Source organism: Moschus berezovskii, chromosome 10 (genome assembly GCF_049115385.1).
Source record: "Moschus berezovskii isolate FMDL1 chromosome 10, NW_MosBer_1.0, whole genome shotgun sequence".
NCBI classification, from domain to species: domain Eukaryota; kingdom Metazoa; phylum Chordata; class Mammalia; order Artiodactyla; family Moschidae; genus Moschus; species Moschus berezovskii.
Genome location: NC_142469.1, coordinates 74,498,273 through 74,511,984, shown reverse-complemented (window position 1 = coordinate 74,511,984; position 13,712 = coordinate 74,498,273). Strand labels below are relative to the sequence as shown.

Genomic DNA, 13,712 nt, shown 5'->3' with positions numbered 1-13,712 from the left:
AACTCATGTATGTGGTCATAAAATGCTAGGCGTTTTATTAACATACATTGACTGTTGAAACCGAATCAAAATGACTACATGAATAATCTACAGGAAGATCCCCTGGAAAAGGAAATGACAACCCACTTCCAGTATTCTTGCCTGGAGAATTCCATGAACAGAGGAGCCTGGTGGGCTACAGTTCATGGAGTCATGAAGAGTTGGACACGACCGAGCCACTAACAAAAAGACTTGATAATACCTTGGAACGTGTATAAGTTCATACATAATTGAGAAGAGGAATAGGAAAATCATCTTAAAATCGTAGAAAACAGATATTTGGATGGGAATGCTGTAGGTGCTGGGTGCTAGCTGGAATTCTCTAAACACAAGCGAATTATATTCACCTACAGAGTGACTCATTTGACACCATTTCTTTGGATGCTTTCTTCTCTAGGCACAGTTTAGACAGCTTTGGCAGAAGGTTCTAAACTGGCAAGCATTAAAAATCACTGTTTTACAGCATTTGGGTTACATAGAGATTTAAACAAATTTTCAGTCATTTTTCTCCCACCAAATAAACTTGTATATAAAGTGTCACTGGCACTATTTTTTTAATTGAGATGAATTTCACATAACATAATCACTTTAAGGGGTCATTTAATACATTCACAGTGTAGTACAACCACCATCTCTGAGACATTTTCATTAGCCCCACCTTCCCCCTCCACAATAAAACCCTGTGACTATCAAGCAGTCACGCTCTATTCCACCATTTCCTCAATTCCTGTCAATCATGAATCTGCTTCTGTCTCCATGGATTTATCTATTCCGGATATTTCATACAAATGGACATATATAATACACGACTTTTTATGTCTGACTTCTCTCTGTTAGCATAGTGTTTTCAAGGTTCATTTATGTTGTAGCACATATCAATATTTTATTTATTTTTATGGTAGTAATATTCTAAAGTTGCTCAGTCATGTCCGACTCTTTGTGACCCCATGCACTGTAGCCTACTAGGCTCCTCTGTCCATGGGATTTTCCAGGCAAGAGTACTGGAGTGGGTTGCCATTTCCTTCTCCAGGGGATCTTCCCAACCCAGGGGTCAAACCTGTGTCTCCCGCATTGCAGGCAGATACTTTACTGTCTGAGCCACCAGGGAAGCCCAATATTCTATTACTGTGGTATGAATACACCACATTTTCTTTATCCATTCATCTGTTGATGGATGTTTGGCTATTCTTACTCTTTGACTATTGTAAATATACTGCTATAAACATTTGTGTATAAGTCTTTTTGAGTACCCATTTTTAATTCTTTGGGGTATATAACTAGGAGTGGGATTTCTAAATGTGGCAATTCTTAATACAACATAAGGTTTACAAGAGTTACTAAAATAAAGATACTACTTGTTTATGTTAACATGAGTTTATAAGCTAGTACTTAAGAAAAGAGATTCTGATGTGTCATCTCTAAACCTAGCCTGATCACCTCAATACACACTCACACAATTTTATTGGATGGATGAATCTACGGATGGATAGAAGGATAGATGAATAGAGGGTAGACAAAGAGACAGATAGATAAATGGATGGATACAAGACTAAAAACACATGATAAATGAATAAATAAGTGGATAGATGAATGGAATGAAATTATATTATGAGAAGTGAGTAACATACTCCAAAACAATACACTGAAGTTTAATCCATATTTAGATGAATAAAATCAGACAAATGAAAGAAAAATTACTTATTTGATCTAACAAAAAAGATAAATTGAAAACTGTTAGCATTAGGACTTGAGGCCAAAGGCCAGAACTCATCTGAATTTATTGTGACATCTAATTGCCTGCAACTAATGGACTGTCACATGACAAACTTTTATTTCTGATCATTTTAATTTCAGAATTGGATGATTTCATGATTACTATACTAGTTGATAGTGAAAGGACAGGGAAGCCTGGCATGCTGCAGTTCATGGAGTCGCAGGTCAGACACAACTTAGTGGCTGAACAACAATAGTTGTTGATTGGACTTCCCAGGTGGTGCAAAAAACCCACCTGCCAATGCCAGAGACAAATAGAAGATCCCCTGGAGGAGGACTTGCCAAAGCACTCCAGTATTCTTGCCTAGAGAATTCCATGGACAGAGGAGCCTGGTGGGCTACAGTCCGTGGGGTCTCAAAGAGGACACAACGGAAGAGACTTAGCATGCATGCATACTAGTCGATTATCATATAAAAGATTATCACAGCTTACTAACCAGGAGCCTGGTCAACTGTATATAGATATAGTCCCATGACAATCAATATAAGATTAATAGATAAAAAATTAAGAAAGAGTATTCATGCATGCTAAATTGATCTATTTTGAATCCTAAAAGATGATTCTGTGAAAGTGCTGCACTCAGTTCAGTTCAGTTGCTCAGTTGTGTCCAACTCTCTGTGACCCCATGAACCGCAGCATGTCAGACTTCCCTGTCCATCACCAACTGCCAGAGTCCACCCAAACCATTGTCCATTGAGTTGGTGATGCCATCCAACGATCTCATCCTCTGTCGTCCCCTTCTCCTCTTGCCCTCAATCTTTCCCAGCATCACGGTCTTTCCAAATGAGTCAGCTCTTCACGTCAGGTGGCCAAAGTATTGGAGTTTCAGCTTCAACATCAGTCCTTCAAATGAACACCCAGAACTGATCTCCTTTAGGATGGACTGGTTGGATCTCTTTGCAGTCCAAGGGACTCTCAAGAGTCTTCTCCAACACCATAGCTCAAAAGCATCAATTCTGTGGCACTCAGCTTTTTTTATAGTCCAACTCTCACATCCATGCATGACCAATGGAAAAACCATAGCCTTGACTAGACAGACCTTTGTTGGCAAAGTAATGTCTCTGCTTTTTAATATGCTCTCTAGGTTGGTCATACCTTTCCTTCCAAGGAGTCAGTTCAGTTCAGTCGCTCAGTCGTGTCCGACTCTTTATGACCCCATGAATCACAGCACGCCAGGCCTCCCTGTCCATCACCAACTCCCAGAGTTCACTCAAACTCATGTCCACAGAGTCGGTGATGCCATCCAGCCATCTCATTCTCTGTCGTCCCCTTCTCCTCCCGCCCCCAATCCTTCCCAGCATCAGAGTCTTTTCCAGTGAGTCAACTCGTCGCATGAGGTGGCCAAAGTATTGCAGTTTCAGCTTTAGCATCAGTCCTTCCAATGAACACCCAGGATTGATCTCCTTTAGAATGGTCTGGTTGGATCTCCTTGCAGTCCAAGGGACTCTCAAGAGTCTTCTCCAACACCACAGTTCAAAAGCATTTATTCTTCGGCGATCAGCCTTCTTCACAGTCATACTCTCACATCCATACATGACCACGGGAAAAACCATAGCCTTGACTAGACGGACCTGGGTCGGCAAAGTAATGTCTCTGCTTTTTAATATGCTATCTAGGTTGGTGACAACTTTCCTTCCAAGGAGTAAGCGTCTTTTATGGCTTCAATCAGCATCTGCAGTGATTTTGGAGCCCAAAAAAATAAAGTCTGACACTGTTTCCACTGTTTCCCCATCTATTTCCCATAAAGTGATCTGACCAGATGCCATGATCTTAGTTTTCTGAATGTTGAGCTTCAAGCCAACTTTTTCACTCTCCTCTTTCACTTTTATCAAGAGGCTTTTGAGTTCCTCTTTACTTTCTGCCATAAGGGTGGTGTCATCTGCATATCTGAGGTTATTGATATTTCTCCCAGAAATCTTGATTCCAGCTTGTGCTTCTTCCAGCCTAGCGTTCCTCATGATGTACTTTGCATACAAGTTAAATAAGCAGGGTGACAATATATAACCTTGACGTACTCCTTTTTCTATTTGGAACCAGTCTGTGTTCCATGTCCAGTTCTAATTGTTGCTTCCTGACCTGCATACAGGTTTCTCAAGAGGCAGGTCAAGTGGTCTGGTATTCCTAAGCATCTTTTAATTTCATTGCTGCAATCACCATCTGCAGTGATTTTGGAGCCCAGAAAAATAAAGCCAGCCACTGCATATGCCAGCAAATTTGGAAAACTCCACAGTAGCCACAGGACTGGAAAAGGTCAGTTTTCATTTCAATTCCAAAGAAAGGCAGTGCCAAAGAATGCTCAAACTACTGCAAAATGGCACTCACCTCACACACTAGCAAAGTAATGCTCAAAATTCTCCAAGCCAGGCTTCAACAGTACATGAATCGTGAACTTCCAGATGTTCAAGCTGGATTTAGAAAAGGTAGAGGAACCAGCAATGGTGGACCACTCCAGTACTCTTGCCTGGAGAATCCCATGGGAGGAGCCTGGTAGGCTGCAGTCCATGGGGTCGCTTAGAGTCGGACATGACTGAATGGCTTCACTTTCACTTTTCACTCTCTTGCATTGGAGAAGGAAATGGCAACCCACTCCAGTGTTCTGGCCTGGAGAATCCCAGGGACAGGGGAGTCTGGTGGGCTGCCGTCTATGGGGTCGCACAGAGTCAGACAGGACTGAAGTGTCTTAGCAGCAGCAGCAGCAGCAGCAGAGGAACCAGAGATCAAAATTGCCAAGATCCACTGGATCATTGAAAAAGCAAGAGAATTTCAGAATCTACTTCTGCTTTATTAACTATGCCAAAGCCTTTGACTGTGTGGATCACGACAAACTGGAAAATTCTTCAAGAGATGGGAATACCAGACCACCTGACCTGCCTCCTGAGAAACCTCTATGCAGGTCAGGAAGCAACAGTTAGAACTGGACGTGGAACAACAGACTGGTTCCAAATAGGACAAGAAGTATGTCAAGGTTGTATATTGTCACTCTGCTTATTTAACTTATATGCAGAGTACATCCTGAGAAATGCTGGGCTGGATGAAGCACGAGCTGGAATCAAGATTGCCAGGAGGCATATCAATAACCTCAGATATGCAGATGATGCCACACTTATGGCAGAAAGCGAAGAGGAACTCAAAAGCCTCTTGATGAAAGTGAAAGAGAAGAGTGAAAAGGTTGGCTTAAAACTCAGTGTTCAGAAAACTAAGATCATGGCAACTGGTCCCATCATTTCATGACAAATAGATTGGGAAATAATGGAAACAGTGACAGACCTTATTGTTTTTGGGCTCCAAAATCACTGCAGATGGTGACTGCAGCCATGAAATTCAGACGCCTGTTCCTTGCAAGAAAAGTTATGACCAACCTAGGCAGCATATTAAGAAGCAGAGATATCACTTTACCAATAAAGTGGTGCCAACCCTCTGGTCTAAGCGTTGATTTTTCCAGTACTCATGTATGGATGTGAGAGTTGGACTATAAAGAAAGCTGAGTGCCAAAGAATTGATGCTTTTGAACTATGATTTTGGAAAAGACTCTTGAGAGGTCCTTGGAGAGCAAGGAGATCCAAGCAGTCCATCCAAAAGGAAATCAGTCCTGAATATTCAGTGTAAGGACTGATGCTGAAGCTGAAACTCCAATACTTTGACCACCTGATGTGAAGAACTGGTTCATTTGAAAAGACCCTGATGCTGGGAAAGATTGAATGTGGGAGGAGAAGGGGATGACAGAGGATGAAATGGTTGGATGGCATCACTGACTCAATGGACATGAGTTGGAGTAAGCTCTGGGAGTTGGTGATGGACAGGTAAGCCTGGCATGCTGCAGTCCATGGGGTCACAAAGAGTCAGACAGGACTGAGGGACTGAAATGAACTGAACTGAAGTTGCTTCAGTCATGTCCGACTCTTTCTGATCCTATGGACTGTAATATCCAAGGAAAAGGAAAAGGCAACCCATGTCAGTATTCTTGCCTGGGAAATCTCATGGACAGAGACGCCTGGTGGACTACAGTAAATGGAGTCACAGAGTTGGATACTTCAGTCAAAGCAACTAAGCGTGGACTGTAGTATAGCAACATTTTAAAATAGAAAGAAAGAAAATGACTACATTAAGAAACAATTTAAAATGGAACAAAACAAAAATATTTTCAGTGAACTACCAACTTTCATTTGTCTTTGAAACAACAGATGTTCCTCTCCTTAATCTATATAACCATTTTGAGCTATGAGAAATTTCAGCACTCAAACATCTTTCCCAGCAATATTCCACATTAGTATTCACCGAGCAGTCCCAATGTTCATTAGGTTCTGATATTTGTTAAATGGGATTTTAATGTGTTTAACAGTTTTTAGTGTTATTCTTGAAGAAGTCTGTGGTTTATTCCTTTTCCCTTTTCAATATGGTCATTTTCTTTTCTTGATACAGGCTATATTCATTAAAATACATAATGCTGGTAGTAATAAAGTATTGTTGGAGATGCACGAACTGTCAAAAGATTTGTTAAATGTTCTAGCTGGTTCTTTCCAATTATTATGAAAGGGAAATACAGATGATGGATGAAGAGCAAAGGCATAATTATATAAGTTATTATTGAAAATATTGGAATCATATAAGAAACATTGCCCTGGTACTGACTTAAAGAGTGCTCTGTATATTTTTTACTATATTTTCAACCAGAGTTAGATATATCATGCTTCACAAAAAAAGGAAAAAAACTCCAAATTATTCTTTAAACAACAGGACATTTGATCTTAAAACTCTTTTAAATAATTATTTTTTAATTTGCTTTTTTTTTAAATATAGAAGACCTCCATTTAATTCTACTTAAATGCTACTTTGGGTTTGCTACCATAGATAAAGATTTTACTGTTGTTCAGGGGCTTTGCTCTATTTCATTTTTGATGCAACACAAGATGATGACTTAAAATTTCCTTTAGTCTTGTGAAAGTTCCACAAAGTACTACTCAGTTAATGAAGTCTAATGATTTTTTATCTCATACCTAAAAAGATAACAGAATCATTTACAAACTCAGTGTGTGAGTGAGCTATATTGGCAGAGTTAGACATTTTCCCCAAACATTGTCAGTCCTATGACAACTAAGGGAAATAATGAACAGAATCTAGTACTGTTGCAAACCATTCATCAAAAATATACTAAATGCTAATAGGAGAATTCATATTTCTTTCTCCTTAGTCCTACCATATGCATTGTGCTCACTTCCCCTGCACTCTTTATTATATACCACAAACGTACGTCTGGCTTGCATAATGGACTGTACGTTGTTTGAATTCACTGATCATTTTTCCATCTTTGTATCCTCTTTCCTTAGCCTAGAACTACCACATCATAATAATTACTGTGTACTGAGCGTGCATTATAATAATTATAACTTCTGTGCATTATAATGGGAACTTGAGACATATCTCCCTTAAGTATCAATGAAACTGGGCTTCCCTGCCGGCTTAGTGGTGAAGAATATGCCTGCCAATACAGGAGACACAGGTACAATCTCTTGGTCTGGGTAGAAGCCACATTCCATGGAGCAACTAGACCTGTGTGACACAACTATTGAGCCTGTGCTTTAAAGCCGAAGAACCACTACTACTGAGCCCACACGCCGCAACTACTGAAATCAGTGCTCCCTAGAGCCTGTGCTCCACAACAAGAGAAGCCACCGCAATGGGAAGCCCATGCGCTGCAACTGGAGAGTAGCCCCTGCTCTCTGCAACTAGAGAAAAGCCAGCGCAGCAACGAAGGCCCAGCACAGCCAAAGTAAATAAATTAATAAAATTATATTTTAAAGAATCAATGAAACCAATACAGTAATCATGTTTCTGCCCACATTTACAAAGGAAGAACTCAAAGCTCAGAGAAGTAAAGTGCCTTGTCTATATAATACTGTCTGCAAATATTGTGCAGCACAGACTGAAATCAAAACCCAATGGTTAGCTTGTTGCCTGACACTGTCTCTCATGTACACTAGACAGAAGGTTAGATGTCTCAGATACATCATTTTCTCACTGAGCATTCAATCTTGAAAATTAGGTATGTTTCTGCCATTTTACAAAAGAGGAAGCTGAGATTCAAATACACAGGGAAGGCACTCAGTAAATTCTGGCAGACTGAATAAATCCAATACTACAGAAAAGATTTGGGAGGTAGCGAAAGGCAATGAGGAAAAAAAAAACACATGTTGGTATAAAACCTCACTGAATCTCTTCTCAAGAGCAAGTTACAGAAATATTTTTAAGATCGTTAGAGCCCTAATTGTAATAATTTCTTCAAATGTGATTACCTGGGTTATTACTTTCATAAGGTAGAAGTATACTATCAGCACTATTTCTATAATCATCAAAACACTCCTTTGTTTATATGGATTTTTCTAGATTATTTACTGGATAACTTATTAGATAAATTCTGTGTAATGTTTTTGATACCAGAGAAAAAAAACCCACTCTTAAAAGTCATGTGAAAATGTCTAGCCTTGGAGAAATTTATTTTCAAACAATAACGATATATAGGCTGTATCACAATAAAGCCACAATGGGTTCAGTTACACTGGGCTAACAAACAACTGAATTCTCAGTGGCTTATCAGAAAACAAAAGTTTACTGATGGAAAATCCTCTACGGTTCTGGGTAACCTTTCAGGGAAGCTGACCTCTATGTGCTGTCAATATTTCAGACTGTTTTTATGTTCTGGTAACTGTGTAAACTCCATAGAGTCTCCTACAGGTAATTCAATGCTTTTCTAGGGTTGGGAGTGGGGATAGTAGAACAGGAATAATACATCAGTTCTCATTTCATTGGCCAAACCAAGACCTATGATAACATCTACCCTCAAAGGAAATGCAATATTTCAAAAGAAGGAGATTAAAATTTGATGAACTGTACTAATGTCTACTATAGGGTATAAGGTCTTCCCTGTTGGCTCAGATGATAAAAAATCTGCCTGCAATGCAAGAGATCTGGTTCAATCCCTGGGTTGGGAAGATCCCCAGAGAAGGAAATGGCTACCCACTCCAGTATTCTTGATTGGAGAATTTCGTGGACAGAGGAACCAGGTGGTTTACAGGCCATGGGGTCGAAAGAATCGGACACCACTGAGCAACTAACACTTTCACTTTCACAGGCGATAAGAAAAATATCAAGTTAAATATCAAGGATTGCTGTTGAAATTAAGGTTTGGAGAATTTAAAGGAGAAAGATTCACAGTTAAGTTGATTTCTCTTACATTCTTAAAGGAAGAATGAAAAAATTTCCATTTTTATCTTCATTTATTAAAGAGTACAATGAGAAGAAAATCAATTTTATCACATGGGCTCCTTAGCACTGTGGAAAAGAATGACAGCAAAAATGGTCTCAATTTTGAAACACCAGTCCATTCTGTATTCTAGATATCTTCAAGTCTTAATGGTAGCTGGAGAAAATGGTACTTCTAGAATGTGCAGGTCAGATGGAAATGCTTCAGATTTGTGTGCTGACTGGTCATGAGCAAAGCACTTTTGCCTTAATTCCATTCTCATAGTGACTTTTTGACATTGACAAGCAATTGTCCTCCTCATTTTACAGATGAGGTGACTGAAATCCAAAGAGATCTAAAACAACACTTATGTTCACAACTATTAAATAACTAACTTGAAAACAGAAGTCAAGATTCTAACCTGCTGCCCCGTTTTCCTTCCACTATTCAATTCCAGCTCCTCTGTATTGGGAGGAACATAAGCCCATTTGCTCAGAGAACTACCATGGAAGTAAATCCTCCTTAAATAATTCTAAACATGAATTTCTGTTGTGATAGCTTCAATTTACTTGTGCTTACACACAAGCTGTATACCAAGTTGGAAGCCTACTGTGCAAGACAAGTTGAAATCAATTCAAGTGATGTTTTACAAATAGGACTCAATCCACTCATAGATCAGAGATAAATAAAATATAACAAGCTTACTAACTCAAGATTCATGCTGGCTTGTGACTCACCTGAAGTGGGTAGGAGTTTCACATGCAACATGGCTTTAACTTCTCGAACTACAGTGCCTTGTGTAATGTAGGCTGCAGAAAGCATCACCTACATGGATTAGTTCCTGTGTCGGATCCCATAGCCATGCTCTGTGAACATGTTGTTCATGTATGGGAAAAGTTCAGAAGGCTCAAATGAAACTAGTGATTTTAAGATGAGTAGACACTAAAATTATCTCACATGAATCAGGGAGAAATGCTTTGGAATTAACTAGTCTGAGAAGCAAGGCTGGCAAAAATAATCAAACCCCTCAGCCACTTTTTGTCAATTTGCTTGTCATTTATTTTGAAATCCAGAGGACTCATCTCTTTGTACTCTTTAAACATCATGACAGTCTCTATTTACTAAATGTGAAAAAACATAATTAATTCCAAAGTGCTGCTTCTCATCTTCACGGCATTTTAACCCAGCTTCTAGCAGCATTGACTATGCAAAAGAGGTACATTGTTTGGCAGTGGTTCTGTTTCTGAATCTGTGATTCTCTCCTTAGGGAGATGGTAATGATGATTACACTTAGTTGAAATACTACAAGTGAAAGACAAACCAGACAGCACAAGAAGAAGGGGGGTGGTAGAGCATCAGCAATTAAAAGACCCTCTTGTAGATAAACCAGCATTGGAGACATTGCTGTGCGGATGGGTACGCCAAGCTGTCGGTCTAGGGTCACATTTGATCATCTAATTTAAGCTGCTTTAGGACGAAATTGGGCTTGCCAGGTGGCACTAGTGAACTTGACTGCTAATGCAGGAAACATAAGAGATGCTGGGTTTGATCCCTGGGTCTGGAAGATCCCCTGGGGGAGGGCATGGCAACCCACTCTAGTATCCTTGCTTGAGAATCCCATGGACACAGGATCCTGGCGGGCTATAGTCCACAGGGTTCCACAGAGTCAGACACAACTGAAGCGACTTAGAAGGCACACACACAGGAAAAAACTGCCATGAAATTTGTAAGTCATTTTTTTTTTAATGGAAAGCAGCCTTTAGGGTACCTCCTACGGACATGTTTAGCTCAAGTTGGGGAGTTCTCTCTCTAAGGAAACAAAACAGAGAGTAGAAAGGAATAATCCCTTGAAAGTGTTCAAGGTAACGAGCACTTTACATAATTATCACATATAATTTTCACAATGACCCTGAAAGGTAGGCACTATTATCTCCACTTCACATTTGAAAAATCCAGTTTCCATAAGAACCAACCACTTGCCAAAGGTCACACATATAATAAGCAATAGAGCTAACTGAATTCTTATTTTACTTTCCCCTATATCATGCAGCCATTATAGCATTGCAGTGTTTCACAAAAACACTTGTGGTTATTCAAATGAAGGTGCTTATATCTCTCATTATCAACCATATACTAGTAAGTCAGAATCTACTGAATGAATTAATGGAAGAAAGTATTTTACAAACCACTTTCTGAATATGGGTATCCTTGAATTATATCACTTTACTTTCCTACTATTTGAGACATCGTAAGGGAGACTGTGCTTTCCAGTATAGCATTTCTCAGTATAGGATCATTTGATTGCATGTTCTGGCAGAACCAAGAATCATCAATACTGAAAAAGGACTAAGACAGATTCATCCTGGGTAGGTAAAATTTTAAAGATCAATAGAAATACTTTTCAGAAAACCAGTGCTCCATCATTAACTATTATTTGAAGATGGCAAACCTTGGGGATCTTCAGTCACTTAGCACTCGCGTGTCCGCCCCAAGGCAAATGTAAGAGCTGGGAGATGCAATTCCTGAGTTTACCTGAAGATGGCATCCATCCCAAGGCTGTATGTGATTTGTATGAGGACTCGCTGCAAATTCACAAGCACTGTCATAAACTCCTTTCTACTGACTGGGAAATTTGTGCCATGTGTGGTAAATGATTCTTCTTTAAGTGACAACACATTAATATGTTCTTCAGATGGTTGCAGATACACCTCCTCTTGGGCTGAGCTGATTCTCAAGTCATTTCCCTAAAGGGGAAAAGAGAGTATAAAAGGATAAAACTGTGAAAAAAGGGATTCTCCCCTTTGTAGGTTATCCTCAGTAGGTTTTTATTTCAGGTTAGCTTTCCCTGTCAGCATATTTCTAGTATGTATAAAAGGCAGAGAGAAAACAATTTAAATATTAGCCTTAACTCGATGTACCACAAAGTATAAGCTTCTTGGTTATGCGTGACTCTGTTTCCCCTATTAACTAATTAATACGTGGTAAGCCGAGATATATATGATTACAAATACATCAATTTTATAGAAGTGCACAAATCTGAATATTTCAGATATACTATTTTATGGTGAATGTCGATTAATAGGAAAATGGTTAAGAAAAGTTAAAACAGTGTATGAAGCTATTGTTTTAAAGGACTCTTCAATCTGGGCAAAAAAGAAACAAGAAAAAATCCTACAGTTTCATGATTAGAATCGGATAATAGCATTATTATCATTTGGGTTAACCTTTTATCTTAGTTCATTCATATTAATAATATATAGCTTCTCAACATTTTACATTTAGAGAACCTCTTTTATCTCAAAGGAATTCCATGACATACTTCTGTTTTCATACACACACATGTATGTAATGATATATATCACTCAGATCACTTCACCTAATACTGGAAACATTCACTTTGGGGGAAGACTTTTTAAAAAATTGATTCTCATGCATGAACATTTCAAGACCAAAACAACAACAGAGCCCCATGCTAAATCAACATTAGATCCCTTTGGATCCATAAATATGCATAAAATGTGTGCCTTTGTGTGAGCAGAGGAGAAGAAAGGAAGAATATGAGAAAGGAAGGCAGCTTTTATGTGATAACTTTAGGCTTCTAGCCTTTGGGAACCATCTGTGTCCCTCCAAATGCTCAAAGCAGTTTCTCCTATATTTTTCTTAGTTAAATTAAGAGAGTTTTGAAGTCAAGATTCAACTGTACCTAAATAGATAAGTTTCCCTTTTTCCATTGGCTTCTACCTAATACAAACAAAGGTATAAACAATAAAATCTACTTGGAAGCAAAGAGAGATGGAAAAACTACAACTATATAAATCAGCCATTTGCTCAAACACTTTTAGTATCCTTATATTCTGGGGGACATGGTCATTAGGTTTTAAATTTAAGTTTTGAGTCTGCTCTAAAAATCCCCTTTACCATTGGAACCCAAGACCTATGTTCAGTCTTCTAGATATGTCTCAGAGTGAATGGCAGAAAAAAATTCCCAAGATACAATACTTTTCTCTAGTAGTATATAAATGAATGTTAAACTAGTTAGGTAAGGAATAACCTCAAATTACATGAGTGTAAAGCAGTTAAACATAAATGACACTTCCCATACTCTACCTCTAAGATAACCATAAGCTGGAGTGTGTGTTCTGCATCTTCATTTGCTTCTTCAAGGTCATATGATATGGTAAACATCAACTGTCCTCCAGCTGCTGTGAGCTACAAGAGAGAAGATGCGTCATCATTACAGGACAGGAGATTGGCTATTAAACTGTGTTTTGCTTATTATTTTTAAATTATTTTATTGTTCTAGAGGGCAGGGTTTGGAAGAAACAGAAATCATGAGCATGCAGATTGAGAATAATAGACATTTCTTTAGGAGTAACCTTTATACGAACCTTACCTATCAATGGCAAGCCTGGCACACATCATATAAATTCATATATTCTTTTTCCTGGTATTGCAGGCTTGCTGAAATAGGTTAATTTCCTGGGAACCAAACACAGCCCCTCCTGTCATTTTTCTTAGCTTGAGCTTTACAATTCCCAAACAGAGAAGGATCTTTGCTAAAACTGGGAGATTTCTACTCATCACCGAGGGTCACTCACTTTCTGTGGGTCTGAATACTTTCAGCAAAGACATCACTCCATTTCACAGGCACTTTACCTAGAC

At 38.9% G+C, this 13,712-nt stretch overlaps 1 protein-coding gene across 1 annotated transcript in view; it reads right to left on the bottom strand.

Annotated features, from left to right (window-relative positions):
- The window catches only part of LAMA2 (laminin subunit alpha 2), a 710,698-nt gene that overhangs the window by 304,680 nt on the left and 392,306 nt on the right, over positions 1–13,712 (bottom strand). The window contains exons 13-14 of the mRNA XM_088840739.1: positions 13,158–13,259; positions 11,583–11,794 (exon numbers count right to left, since the gene is read on the bottom strand). Of these exons, the coding sequence (XP_088696865.1) occupies positions 11,583–11,794; positions 13,158–13,259 (314 nt within the window). The remainder of the gene's footprint in view (positions 1–11,582; positions 11,795–13,157; positions 13,260–13,712) is intronic.